Here is a 12,698-nt window from a genome sequence, read left to right as displayed (position 1 = left end):
GACAATGACTTGCTTATTCTGCTCTATATAGGATACACTGACATGTAAGTACAAGATTTATATTCCAAGTGGTTTATCTTATAATTCGATGGTAAAAATGAGAGAGTCTGCATTTTTCAGTACTAGTGTGGCTGGGACACTTGTATTTTTGTGTCTGATTTTGTAAGCAAGTCGTTTTTAAGGGAGGTGAAACTTGGGGGGTGTGCAAGACAAATCAGCCTCCTGAAAGGGGTACAGTCACCTGGAAAGGTTGAATTAAATGAAAGATTACTTTAATTAAAGATTATGCCATAGGCTGAAACCTTCAGGAATATGTCTAACCAAACCTGGGAACTGCAATAAACACCCCAAGGCAGACACAGTTCCTGCCCCAAAGAGTTTATTGAACTAACAAGTTACTGATTGGCATCTCCTTTGAGCAGGAGGGTCCTTCTTTATACACTCTGAATTCAAATGGGTCCCTTCCCCTTTAAGAGCTGCTTCGCTGTCCCTCTGACAAGTATAAATGTGCCAGCCACTCATATGGCTGAGGGAACAGAAGGGAGACAGGGCTGGCTGCAGGGACATAAACCATCCCAGAGTGAAGCAGGCAAGCCCATCCCCGGCTGAAGGAATGCTCAGGGTTTTCGTTCTCCATGCTGAAAATGTCCAGACACCGGATACAGACATCAGTGACTCTTACTGTTCTGTGGTGTTTGAAGGTAAGAGCCCTGAGATAGCAGGAGGCACCATGAACGGGAGGAAGGGATTGAGTGTTGGCGAAGCAGGGGAGGAGCATTCTGCAGCTGGCACTGCCAGTTGGGGAATAACACGGAACCTCTCCCCTCCTGCTTCCCTTGGGAGGAAACAAGCATTTAAAACCGAAGGGGAAAGCTTCATTGTTGGACAGAAGAATCATGTTGCCCCTTCTTTCTGGTCATTCTCTGGCCCCACCCACCCATGGCTCCCCAGGCCCTGATGAATGAAAGCCCACAAACCCCTCTGGTGCCATTGTCCCCATTTTACAAGCGGGAAATCGAGGTGCAGAAAAGCAGCCTGAATTGCCCCAGGAGGCTCATTCTGGGGCAGAGAGGGGAGCAGAACCCTGGGACCAGGTCCTGCTTTAGACTGGAGTAAATCCACGGAGGTTAGCAGAGGCATGGGTGTGTCTGAGAGCAGAACCCGGCGGCAGGTTTCTGGACGTTGAAGAATTAAGGTTGCATCCTGTGAAGGATACATATTAGAACTGATTGATGGATGGAGGTTCTCCCAGGCGCCTGGGGCTTGGATGGGGGTTCACTCTGTTCCCTAGCTGTAGAATATTGTGTCTCGAAGCTTTAAGGGCCCAATCCTGGGAGATGCTGAGTGCTTCTGTTGGCTTCAGTGAGAACCGAGCACCTCTTGGGATCATGCCCTAACAGGGAGGGAAAATCCTGGGCTTTGAGCTAACGGTCTATCCTGGGGATTTTTCCAGGCTGCAGAGACACACGCCTGTGGTTTCTAGATCAAGTTACTGTACCTCTCTTTCTTTTAACCCTGGAGTGCACAGAAGGGACCTGCATGTCTAAAATCGTTCTGGGTCTTCCCATGTTGTGTTCAAATTGCCCTGTGCCTCAGCCCACTTATTCCCACTGTGTTTCTGAGACTTCTCGCCAGGCCTCTGCATAGCCCCCCGGTCCCAGCGTCTCTGCTAGAACCGAGTCTATGACGATGCAAGAAAACAGCAGCTGGTAAAGCCTCCAGATCATTTCACGCTATTTATAACCCCCTCTTTGTGGCTGCAGGGCCCTCCTTGGCCCAGTGAAAAGTCTCTGCTCCTGAGAATTGATCCACTTGATTCTGATAGGAGGAAACTGACCTTGCACACAGATCCTGCAGCCAGATAGGTTCCACCAGGGACTTAAGAGGGGCCAGGGCCCCAGCACGGGGGTGAATTTCACTTCTAATGAGTTTGAATCATTACAGCAAAGCACACATGGGAGACTTTCTGGTAGGATTGCAGAGAGAGAGAGAGAGAGAGAGCAATTAGATAGAAGGCATAGCCGAGTGGTTAAAGCCTGGGAAGTGGGGACCTGGGTTTTATCTTTCACCTATGCAAGTGACTCACTTTGTGACCACAGGCAGGTCATTCCACTGTCTCCGTGCCTCAGTTTCCCTTCTGTTAATTGGGAGAGATTTCCCCCAGCCTCCATGGGGTTGGGAGACCATGCTAACGTTTGCAAAGTGCATTGAGCCCCTCGGAGGGAGGGCACTGTGGGAGTGCAAGGTACCTGGGAGATGGCTACGGTGCCATGTGCTGGGGACATTCGCTCTCCAGGACTCTGGAACGACCAAAGAAGAGACACCCCTCTGTCTGGAGAACCCAGCCAGGGCTTTATACCGGGCCGACTGCATGCTGGGACAGGAGGTAGGAGTTTGGGCAGTGAGCACTGTGCCAATGTGCATTCAGTGCACACACGATCCATGAAGCTCCTACCTCCCTGTCGGGCCTCAATGCCTGCAGAGCTCCCAGCATCTGGGGGCAGAACACGGGGCATGATGCTCAGGAGTGGTGACAGGGAGTCCCAGCCTGTCTCTGGCTGGAAGGCTGGTGACTGCTGGGGCAGATCCATGGGGAATATGGCTAGAGAGGATCTGATCTTAGTGCTGCGAGGGCGTAGTGGAAGGACTAGTGGTCTGGCAGCCCCCTGCCAGATGGGTAGGGCCCTACCAAATTCACCCTCCATTCTGGTCAATTTCAACGCCATAGGCTATGAAAATTAGTCAGTTTCACATTTCAGATGTTTATATCTGAAATTTCAGGGTGTTGTAACTGGGGGGGTCCCGATCCAAAAGGGGGTCGTGGGGGGAGTCACAAGGCTGTTGGGGGGGGTCACTGGATTGCCACCGTCACTCCTGCGCTGCCTTCAGCACCCCCGGAGCTTCCTGCTGTCGCTGCAGGTCGCTGGAGGTGGAAGTGGGTCTGATCTCCCCCACGGTGCTGGGGAGGGACAGGACTTGCTCTTCCCCTGCACTCGGGAAGCTTCGGCAGTTTCATTTGCCTGGCAGAGCCTGTCCTGGACTCCGTCCTGCGGCGTTTGTTTCTCTCTCTCAGCACTGAATGACACAGGCCTGTTCTGCGGCCTAGCCTTCAACCTCTTCCCAGCTGTGGCGTTTAGAGCTTTCTGCCGGCACAGAGAAATGTGCCTCCGTCAGGACATTTATTTTAGTTTCCTGGAACAGGAGGGGCCCAGGTGGCTCGTGGGTGTTGGGGACACGTTTTCCCTGCTTTCTTGCTCGCCTCAGGACCCAGCAATTGTTAGTGGGGCTTCAAGGATGAGCTAGCAGCTCACAACCCCCCCCCACCCCCTCCCCGCAAGCCCTTTCTGTGTCCTGCAGCCACCCCAGCCTGGGAGGGGAGCCCATCAGAGCTTACAGCTGAGCAGGGAAGGGACAGCCCAGGCCAGTGCGTGGTCAGGAGCGGCCGAAGGAACACCGATGTGCCGCAGAGAGCAGCGTGGGTGCTCAGCACGGGGCGCTCTCCCCTCAAAGTCAGCGCTGAGCGCAGTGCTAAGAGGCAGCGCTCTGCAGGAAAGGCTGTAGATGAGACTGTAGGGGGGCCACTGTTATCTCCGAGGGAGGAAGGATGTGGTTAGTGCCGGTCTGGGTTCGAGTCCTGGTTCTACGACAGACTCGCTGTGTGACCTGAGTCTCTCTGTGCAATGGGAGTGCAAGCACTCCCCTATCTCCCAGGGATCTTGGGAGTGAAAGATCTGAGGTGTTGACATACTACAGTACTGGGGCCATTTAAGCTCCTTAGATGATCAACGCTGAGGGACTGTATTTTGGATGAGACACGAAGCAGAGATCCTGGCCACTTGTGATCATTGCAAGTCCTACGGTACTTTTCATAAGAATAGCAGCATAAGTCTTGGTTTCTTGACCACAACACACTGTGGATAACTACATTCTGGTACCCAAATTTCCTCCACAACATCACTAGTACTTTTCTTCACCTTCTGATGCATAGTAACATTGTGTGTTCCACCCCAGAGACAGTTGCACTTCAGTGGCGGACCAAAGTTTACAGCTAAGCAGGGGCTGGACATCTGAGCAGCGATGGCAGAAGCGATCCCTGGGATACGAGGTGTAGAGCAGTTTGCTTGCAAATCACTTTGGGATCCTTTGGGTTGAACCGCATCATGGAATGTAAAAAATTGTACAGACCTGGAATGCATGTCTGCTGTACCCTGGCTGGCTGACTTCCCAGTGGCCCGCAGATTCGTGGTCGCAGGAAGGGAGGGAAGGATCCAGATCCAGGAAGGGAGGGAAGGATCCAGATACTTGGAAATGAGCTTTGTTTTACTAACAGTGTCTCACCCCAGTTACTGTTCAGGAAGCCTTTCTTGCCAGGGGCTGCATGTGTCTCCGGCAGAGGTCGGTGTCCTGGACCGAAGCCGCCTGGGCTCCTGCTGTTGGAACCTGTGGCTCCCCCAGCTTGAGGCCGTGCTTCACGACTGCTGGCACAGGGCTGCTCTCTCTGCTAGAGGTTGCTCGTTTATACTAGGCCCCCTTTGCATGACTCTCCTCGTACTAAAGGGCTGGAGGCGGGAGGAAGTGCCACCAACGACTACTTTAGGAAGGCCCCTTTCCCTTGCCAGAGGGGTGCAAATGGGGCCTGGGTGTAAGATGTGCAGCTGTGGGGAGCTGAGTGGGATTTCAGAGGTCGTGTCATTCTACACTGGAGCAAACCCGAACGCTTTTGAACGTTTTTGTGACAACTGAACTGTGTTGAAACGACCCCTTTGCGCAGAAAAGCAGAGGGGTTTGATTCAGGACGCAGTGGCCTAGTGGTTAGAGCAGCAGCTGGGGTGGATGGAGACCCGGGTGCACGTCTCCGCTTTGCGTGAGTCACGGCAGAGTGTTTCCTCACCCATTCAGAGACCCCCGCAATGTTCCGACCAGCTCTATTTGCCTCCTGAACGCTGACATGAGAAACTGACTGCAAAGTGCCTTCAGCCCCGGCTGCTTTAGAGAAACAGTGATTCAGGACCCTCGTGTGACCTGATGCGCTGATGTAAAGCGAGGCGCATACCAGCATGGCTTCATCCAGCCATTGACCAGAGCAAATTGCACAGCGGAAACCCTGCTTTCCATCCGTGCAGCAGGTCTGCATTAGGGGGCTGTACTGGCCGAACTGCACGGATGCTGTTCTACCCCTGCAAATCCTCTGAGAGAGGCAGGGCTTCAGGCCGAGCCGCAGCCTGTGGCTTTGAGAACTGGCGGTGAGCAGGGGGCCGGGCAGCCAGCGTTGTCCGTAGTTGGAGGAAGACGCCTAGTAGAGGGCGGTGACCGGGGTCAGGTGTGGCCTTAGGCACCGTCTTCACTGAGGATCTGGAAAAGGGAGTAATGGCACTTTACTAAGATGTGCAGATGAGGCTGTACTCCGAGGAGTTGCAACCGAGGACAGAGAACAGAGCCCTGGGGGTTTTTTGCCTTCCTCTGTAGCATGAGGCACGGGTCACTTGCTGGAGGATACTCTGCTCCTTGAAGTCTTTAAACCACAAGTTGAGGACTTCAATATCTCAGGCGTAGGTGAGAGGTTTTTCGCAGGAGTGGGTGGGTGAGATTCTGTGGCCTGCGTTGTGCAGGAGGTCAGACTAGATGATCATAATGGTCCCTTCTGACCTTAGTATCTATGAATCTATGAAATAAACCAAAGGGGCCTGCAGAGACCAGGGACTCCAGCAGAAAATGACCAGGAGGTTCAAGCTGGAAAACTGCAGCCAGTCCCTGGGCAGGGGAGCAGGCCCCACAGGAGAGGCTCGGGGTGAATGAAGGAGGAATCTGGAAAGCCGTGACACTGAGACCCGCACGCCTGGAATCTGAGGGCTCAGCTCTGGGCTTCCCATCAGCAGAAAAATCCTGACCGAGTGGAGGGAGATCAGAGATGTCTGTCTGACCAGCCCCTGTGACTGGGGTATCTCAGCAGGCTTTCATGTATTTATCCTCACCCCCTGCCCCTGTGAAGCAGGGAAAGGCTATCCTCCCCACTATACACCTAGAGAAACTGAGTCACGGAGAGACCAACCGACTGGCACAAGGTCCCCCAGGCCACCTATAGCAGCCTGGGGAATCGCATGCCAGTGTTTAAAGTACCAGGCTAATGCGCTAACCACCAGATCCTCCCCCCACAGCTGAGCCATAAAATAGCCAAGGAGGCTGAGGGTAGGGATGAGGCAAACCTGGAAGAGCTGAATCTGTAATGATTGGCTGAACCACGCCAAAGGGGGCGGGGATGCGAGACCAGCGTCCACGGCTCAGACGGGCAAACACCAAGGAGGGAAGGGATATTTTCCCTCCTTAGAAGGCACTGGAGCCGTAATGGCATGGAATTAAGAAGGGGCAAACTGAGAGTGAATATCGTCAGTGCCTTCTGGACAGTGGGGTGTGGATTCATGTCTCAAAGGGGAGCAGACAGGAACCCATCACTTGGGATGCTTGAAACCCAAGTGCAGTAAACGCTTAATAGGAGACAATTCTGCCCTGGCCAGGAGAGGGACCGGGGGAGCTAACAGATCCTTCCCCACTCTGCTCTTCCTGGTGATGTTGCAAAGTGTGTATCTTGTACAAGAAGAGTCTGATTATCAGAGGTGCTGAGCGCTCATGGCTGCCCATCTCAGTGGGGCGTGGGGAGCACTTCCGAAAATCAGGCCGGAGATTCCTGCCTCCAGGAACACTTTGCTTGTGCACGCTCCCTCTCGCGTTCTTACTTTAAATCCATTTTGTGATGTGCTGAAATTCCAGCTGGTTTCTGGAAAGAACAATTATTAATACTGCCCCAATAATTTACATGCAAGGAGCTCTCTGAGCCTCAAATGTTCATTTTTAACAAACCTTGGAAAACTACGGAAATTCCAAAGGATTGGAAGACAGACAGTGTATGTCCAATGAAGGGAACTATAGACGGGTTTGCCTCCAAAGCTGTGCTCTGCGCTGTGTGACAGAATTCAAAGGAAACCTTCAAGACACTTTAATCGTTTAAAGAATAATTTCATTACCTGCCATTGTTTCTAATTTCTTTTGCTTCGCTTCTCTGTTTCTTTCCCTTATTAAATGTGCCTTGCAAAGAAAATGGAAATAGGTGTGTGCTTCCCATCCCTTCTTCCTTTACTCTCTGCTTTCCTGACGTGGGCAGAAGGAGATCTGGAAGGGTAATGTTGCTGCTTGTTTTATTTTTCTACCTTAGTAGTGTCGGGAAACTCCTGTCTGGCCTTCCTGGGTTTTGCTGGATGATCCTTGGGAGGCCTCGGTGATGTGAACTGTGAGCGTGCTCAGTGCATGTGGGGAAAAGTGTTTGAATTTTAACAAAACCCTAATTTCTCACAAACGATTACTGAGCATTTGAGTTTATTAAATAAAAACGAACAAACAAAACCCTAATTGTTTCCAACAGCTGAAATATAAAAATCACTCCTTTTCTCAGGACCCTCTGGCCAAGAGAGGTAATGTGCTCCTGGGACATATAAACAGGAGAATCTCAGGTAGGAGTAGAGAGGTTATTTTACCTCTGTATTTGGCACTGGTGAAATGGCGGCTGGAGTCCTGTGTCCATTTCTGGTGTCCACAATTCAAGATGGTTGTTGATAAATTGCAGAGGGTTCAGAAAAGAGCCACGGGAATGATGAAAGGATTAGAAAACCTGCCTGATAGTTGTAGACTCAAGGAGCTCAATCTGTTTAGCTTAACAAAGAGAAGGTAAATGGGAGAGTTGATCACAGGCTGTAAGTATCAATATGGGGAACAAATATTTAATAATGGGTTTTCAATCTAGGAGACAAATGTATAACACAGTTCAATGCCTGAACGTTTACGGCAGAGACATTCAGGCTGGCAGGTGTACATTTTTAACAGTGACAGTAATTAACCATTGGAACTATTTACCAAGGGTTGTGGTGGATTCTCCATCACGAACAATTTTTAAACCAAGACTTGATGTTGTTCTAGGAATTATTTGGGGGCAGGTCTCTGGCCTGTGCTATACAGGAGGACAGACTGGATGGTCACAGTGGTCCCTTCTGGCCTTGGAATCTATGAGGACTTGATCCAAAGCCCATTGAACTTAACATAGACGCCTCTGGAGGGCAAACGGCTTCGGATGAGACCCTCATTGAACCCAGGGTGGAGAAACGTCAAAACATTTTTAAAGTAAAAAAAAATCAGATTTTTAAATTTAAATAGGCTATTCTATTTAAATTAAATACAGGCTTTTATTTTTTTTAAACTAAACCTGTTTAAAACTAAATTTGAAACTGACAACTTATGTTAAGACCTAAACGTAATGTATGCCATTAATATTATTTAAATGAAATACAAAAATAATATTAAGGGGTACATATTTGCTGCCAAGTTTGAAAGACTGTCCTATGGCTGAACCGGGGGAATTCACCGGCTCAGGACCTGGAACCAGAGGCTGTTGAAGGGGCTGAACTAGCTTTTGAGAGCAGTAGCTTTGTCATTTCAGTTTATTCAGCTGGCTCAGTTCAATGACTATTTCATTCACAGTTAAGAAACCAACGGGGAGTTGTAAAAGCAGGAAACCTTGTTTTCCACCTCCAATCCATGAACGCACACTAGGTGTGAGAGGAGGGATCGACTAGTTCTAAAACCTTGAAGGACCTGGGCCCAGATCCACAAGGGGACTTGCAGGGCTCAGCATTGTGGTGCCTAAGGGAAAATCACTGCAATCCACAAAGCCTGAGTTAGGATCCCAGGCTCCCAATGCAATGAATGTGGAAAGACAGGAACCTTAGCCAATCCACACAAGCCAGCCTGAGCTAGCCCATGGGAGACACTGACAGAAAGGGGTCTGTCCTAAGCCCCACCCTCTCTGGGAGCTAGGCACCTCCTGGCAGCCCGGACGTAGGTTTCCCACCTCTGCTTAGGTTTCAGAGTAACAGCCGTGTTAGCCTGTATTTGCAAAAAGAAAAGGAGGACTTGTGGCATCTTAGAGACTTAATGTTTATTTGAGCATAAGCTTTCGTGAGCTACAGCTCACTTCATCGGATGCTCACGAAAGCTTATGCTCAAATAAATTGGTTAGTCTCTAAGGTGCCACAAGTCCTCCTTTTCTTTTTGCACCTCTGCTTAGTGGGCTACCTATGGCCTTTCTTGGTGGGATGAGCTAGGCACTGGCCTCGTCCCTCACAAGACAGCCAGGGGAGGCGGTGCCCAGAACACTCCCCTGGGTCGGAGGAGACCCAGATTTAATTGCTCCCTCTAGCAGGATTTGAACAAGGGTCCCCCACCGCTCAGGAGCATGTTCTAACCACTGAGCTGTGGGGTATTCTTGCTTACTAGCCCCCGGGCTGTTCTACTATGGAGAAATAGTCAGTGGGCTGGAGCACAGAACGTCTCTAGCCCAGTGCTTAGGTGGGCTGCTCCGGCACCAGTCCCTCTTTCATTATTTATCCACACCGGAACAGCTTCAGGACCGAAGGAGCCCCACAGCAGAACAGCCCAGAGCTCAGCGAGAGGGAGTAGAACCCAGGGCTCCCACATCCCAGCTGAGTGCTCTAACCGCTAGGCTAAAAGTTAGACAGTGGGGCCCCACCAGTGCCCCTTCCTCCTCCAGCCCTGGGAGCTTGGATGGGACCCAGGCTTGTAGCCGGCCTCTACCCTGCAGGAGGGACAGGCGTTCGCTTGCCCATCTCACCCAGGTTCACGAATCGCTCTGGGCTTAGGCGAGAGATGGGGGTCCCGATGCCGAAAGGGAGCAGCAGCGTACGTGCCCAGAGGCAGAAACCTCTGTACAGAGGGAAGTTTTATCCTGAAAACTTAGCTGCTGAGAGAGTTGAGGACCCTACAGGGTCTGGTGGGAGCTTTGTGGATTTAAATCTGGGGGTTGGTGGATCCCACCTGTAGTGCTCAGAAATAATCAGTTCATTTTACTAACTACAGCTAATGCTTCCTGGGTTTCATTAATCAGTTCGTTTCCCACAGGAGCAGCATTTTTGATAAAATTTTGATAAACCTTTTTGAAAACCAGCCTATTTAAGGTTACTTTATTTCATAAAACAAAATTAAAATGTTACTTTTGCGCATTTGGCTTTGACCTTGACTTTTCAGCCACAGAGAGACGGATGAAAATCACAAGTAAAATAATTAATCATCATCTAGTCAATAAGAAATGTATCCGTCTCCCCTTCCTAAAATAAGAGTGAATGTAAACATTAAGAATCTGAAATAATGTAAGTTGAGCTGTATAAGTGCTTTAATAAATGGGTATGGATATAGCATATCACACTGCTCCTTTTCGCTAGCCAGGAGATTTAGTATAAAGACTCTAGTTAGTTGCCATGTTTTAATAGTTACTGTTACAGTTCAGGGTGACTGTACCTGTATTTCCCCTTCACGGTGCGGCCCGTGCACCCATTCTAGGCTTCCAGTCTCCCAGCTGCCACCTCTCCTGGCCAGAGACCCATGTCTCTTTCTCTCCTGCCTGGGGTTTTTGCAGGCTGCACAGTTCCCTGCCTACACTCTGAATTCCCCAGCGACACAGACTGCCTCAGCAGGCCGGCTTTGCCTTCCTTCCTCAGAGGCTATAAACAGCGTAAATACCCACGGTTAAGTTACCACCCTGCTCTTCCTAAGCAAGCACATTAATTCTTAAGGGAAGAGCATTACACCCAAAACAATCAGCGAACCAACACTCATGCTAATACGTGTGCCAGAGATCACCGCAAGTCCCACAAGGCCTCTGGTAGGTGAACAAGCCTTCAAACCCCACACAAGGATGCGTCTGTGGTCACAAGTTCATAACAGCTAGGAGCTCAGAACAAACACACTTAGAAATAAGTCTGTCATTCATTGGGTCTTTGGTCCTGGCAATAAGTAATTAGTAGACAGTGGGTTTCTCCTTAGGGTGTAGTTTCAAAAGTATGGATTTGGAGGTGGTTATTTGCATTCCCCTTCTCCCAAATATTTCTAGGAAACCCACTCGACTAAAAATTCCTTCTTGTCTTGACTCTTGTTCAAAAGAGGTTTCAGAGTGATAGCTGTGTTAGTCTGTATCAGCAAAAAAAACCGAGGAGTCCTTGTGGCACCTTAGAGACTAACAAATTTATTTGGGCATAAGCTTTCGTGGGCTAAAACCCACTTCATCAGATGCATGCAGTGGAAAATACAGTAGGAAGATATATATATACACAGAGAACATGAAAAATGGGGGTTGCCATACCAACTGTAATGAGACCAATTAATTAAGGTGGGCTATTATCAGCAGGAGGGAAAAAAAAACCTTTTGTAGTGATAATCAGGGTGGCCCATTTCAAACAGTTGACAAGGTGTGAGTAACTGTAGGGGAAAAAATTAGCATAGCGAAATAGTTTTTACTTTGTGTCATGACCCATCCACTCCCAGTCTTTATTCAAGCCTAATTTAATGGTGTCCAGTTTGCAAATTAATTCCAGTTCTGCTGCGTTCAATCCATTAGCCCTCCCAGGCCAGCCCAGCTACTGGGGAGGGAGCCGGGATCTAGTTCTTCTTGTTTACCAGCAACACAATTCTTTGCTACGTTCCAGTCAGTTCCAGCTGTGCCACCCCATCGAAGGCAGAGACACGGGCAAGTGTCACTGAGGGCCTGCTTCACCTTTCATTCCGGGGGTGGGGGGGAGAATGGAAGGCTCCCCTCTCGGCTCTCAGACCCCCAGGGGACCTGGTGGGGCCGGCCGCCAGAAAAGCCTGCTCCTGACTTGTAAACATAGCAAATTGGCTTGGTGTGTGTTGGAGAGGACAGTTGTGGCCCCAACTGGTGCCATTTTTAGAGAGTTAGAGCCATATATTGTGGGCCCTTCTCTAGGCCCTCTGCATTGGGGAGAATTTCACCCACCCCCTGTAAAATCCTCCCCTGATTGCTACATGCATCGCTGATCAGAGGGAGCCAGGCCTATTGGATTGAGACATATGGAGGTTCAGCTTTCAGGGCCACACTAGAGTGGAAGCATGGCCTTATGGTTAAGGCTTAGGACTCATGAGTTTAATTCCTGGTTTGTAGAGTCTCTGTAACATTGGCCAGGGTACTACATCTCTTTCTGCTTCAGTTTCCCCATATGAAAATTGAAGTTAATAATTATTTATTTGACCAGTGGTAGATCAGGGCTCCATTGTGCGAGATGCTGTACAAACACAGAACAAAACAACCGTCCATTTCCTGGAGGAGCTTACCATCCAAGTATTACTACATCCCGACCACACAGGAGGGTACATAATTAATGTTTGAGAGGTGTTCCATCTTGATTGGGGGGATGTAACTAATTATCCAGGCAGATTGGTTCATACAGATCACTTGCACTGCATGAACTGGAGGGAATTTTGCTACAGGAAAAATTGTTTTATCCTGCCAGGAATACACACCCCACGCTCACCCAGCAGGGGGTGTCCTGGGGCTGTGTTTTAGCAATTCAAGCCATTCTCGACTATAGGCCTTTCACGGTGCCCATGCACGTTCGCTATCCCTTGTTAGCAATAATTCAGGCAACTGTACGTCTGGCTAGTGCATTTCAACATCGCTTCCTCCATGGCCGGATTGTCAGCTGCTCCCAGTTCCTTCCCCTTGCTTGCCTCTCTCCCAGGAGCTGAACACAACCCTTTAAAGAAGATCAAGAAACCACTTGGTGGGAATGGGGGAGCCAGGTAGCCCTTAGAAACGTTCTCATCCCAAATTCATGGCTAGTTGCTTA

At 49.7% G+C, this 12,698-nt stretch overlaps 1 protein-coding gene across 1 annotated transcript in view; it reads left to right on the top strand.

Annotated features, from left to right (window-relative positions):
- Positions 1-613: 613 nt before the first annotated feature.
- DYSF (dysferlin) overlaps positions 614-12,698 on the top strand; it is a gene marked incomplete at its 5' end in the record, with an annotated part of 306,191 nt that continues 294,106 nt past the window's right edge. The window contains one exon of the mRNA XM_084626184.1: positions 614-701. Within this exon, the coding sequence (XP_084482310.1) occupies positions 614-701 (88 nt within the window). The remainder of the gene's footprint in view (positions 702-12,698) is intronic.

The sequence above is a fragment of the Lepidochelys olivacea genome (assembly GCF_965140295.1).
Source record: "Lepidochelys olivacea isolate rLepOli2 genome assembly, chromosome: 4".
Taxonomy (NCBI): domain Eukaryota; kingdom Metazoa; phylum Chordata; order Testudines; family Cheloniidae; genus Lepidochelys; species Lepidochelys olivacea.
The sequence above is the reverse complement of the archived record's forward strand: the minus strand, read 5'-3'. Positions and strand labels throughout refer to the sequence as shown.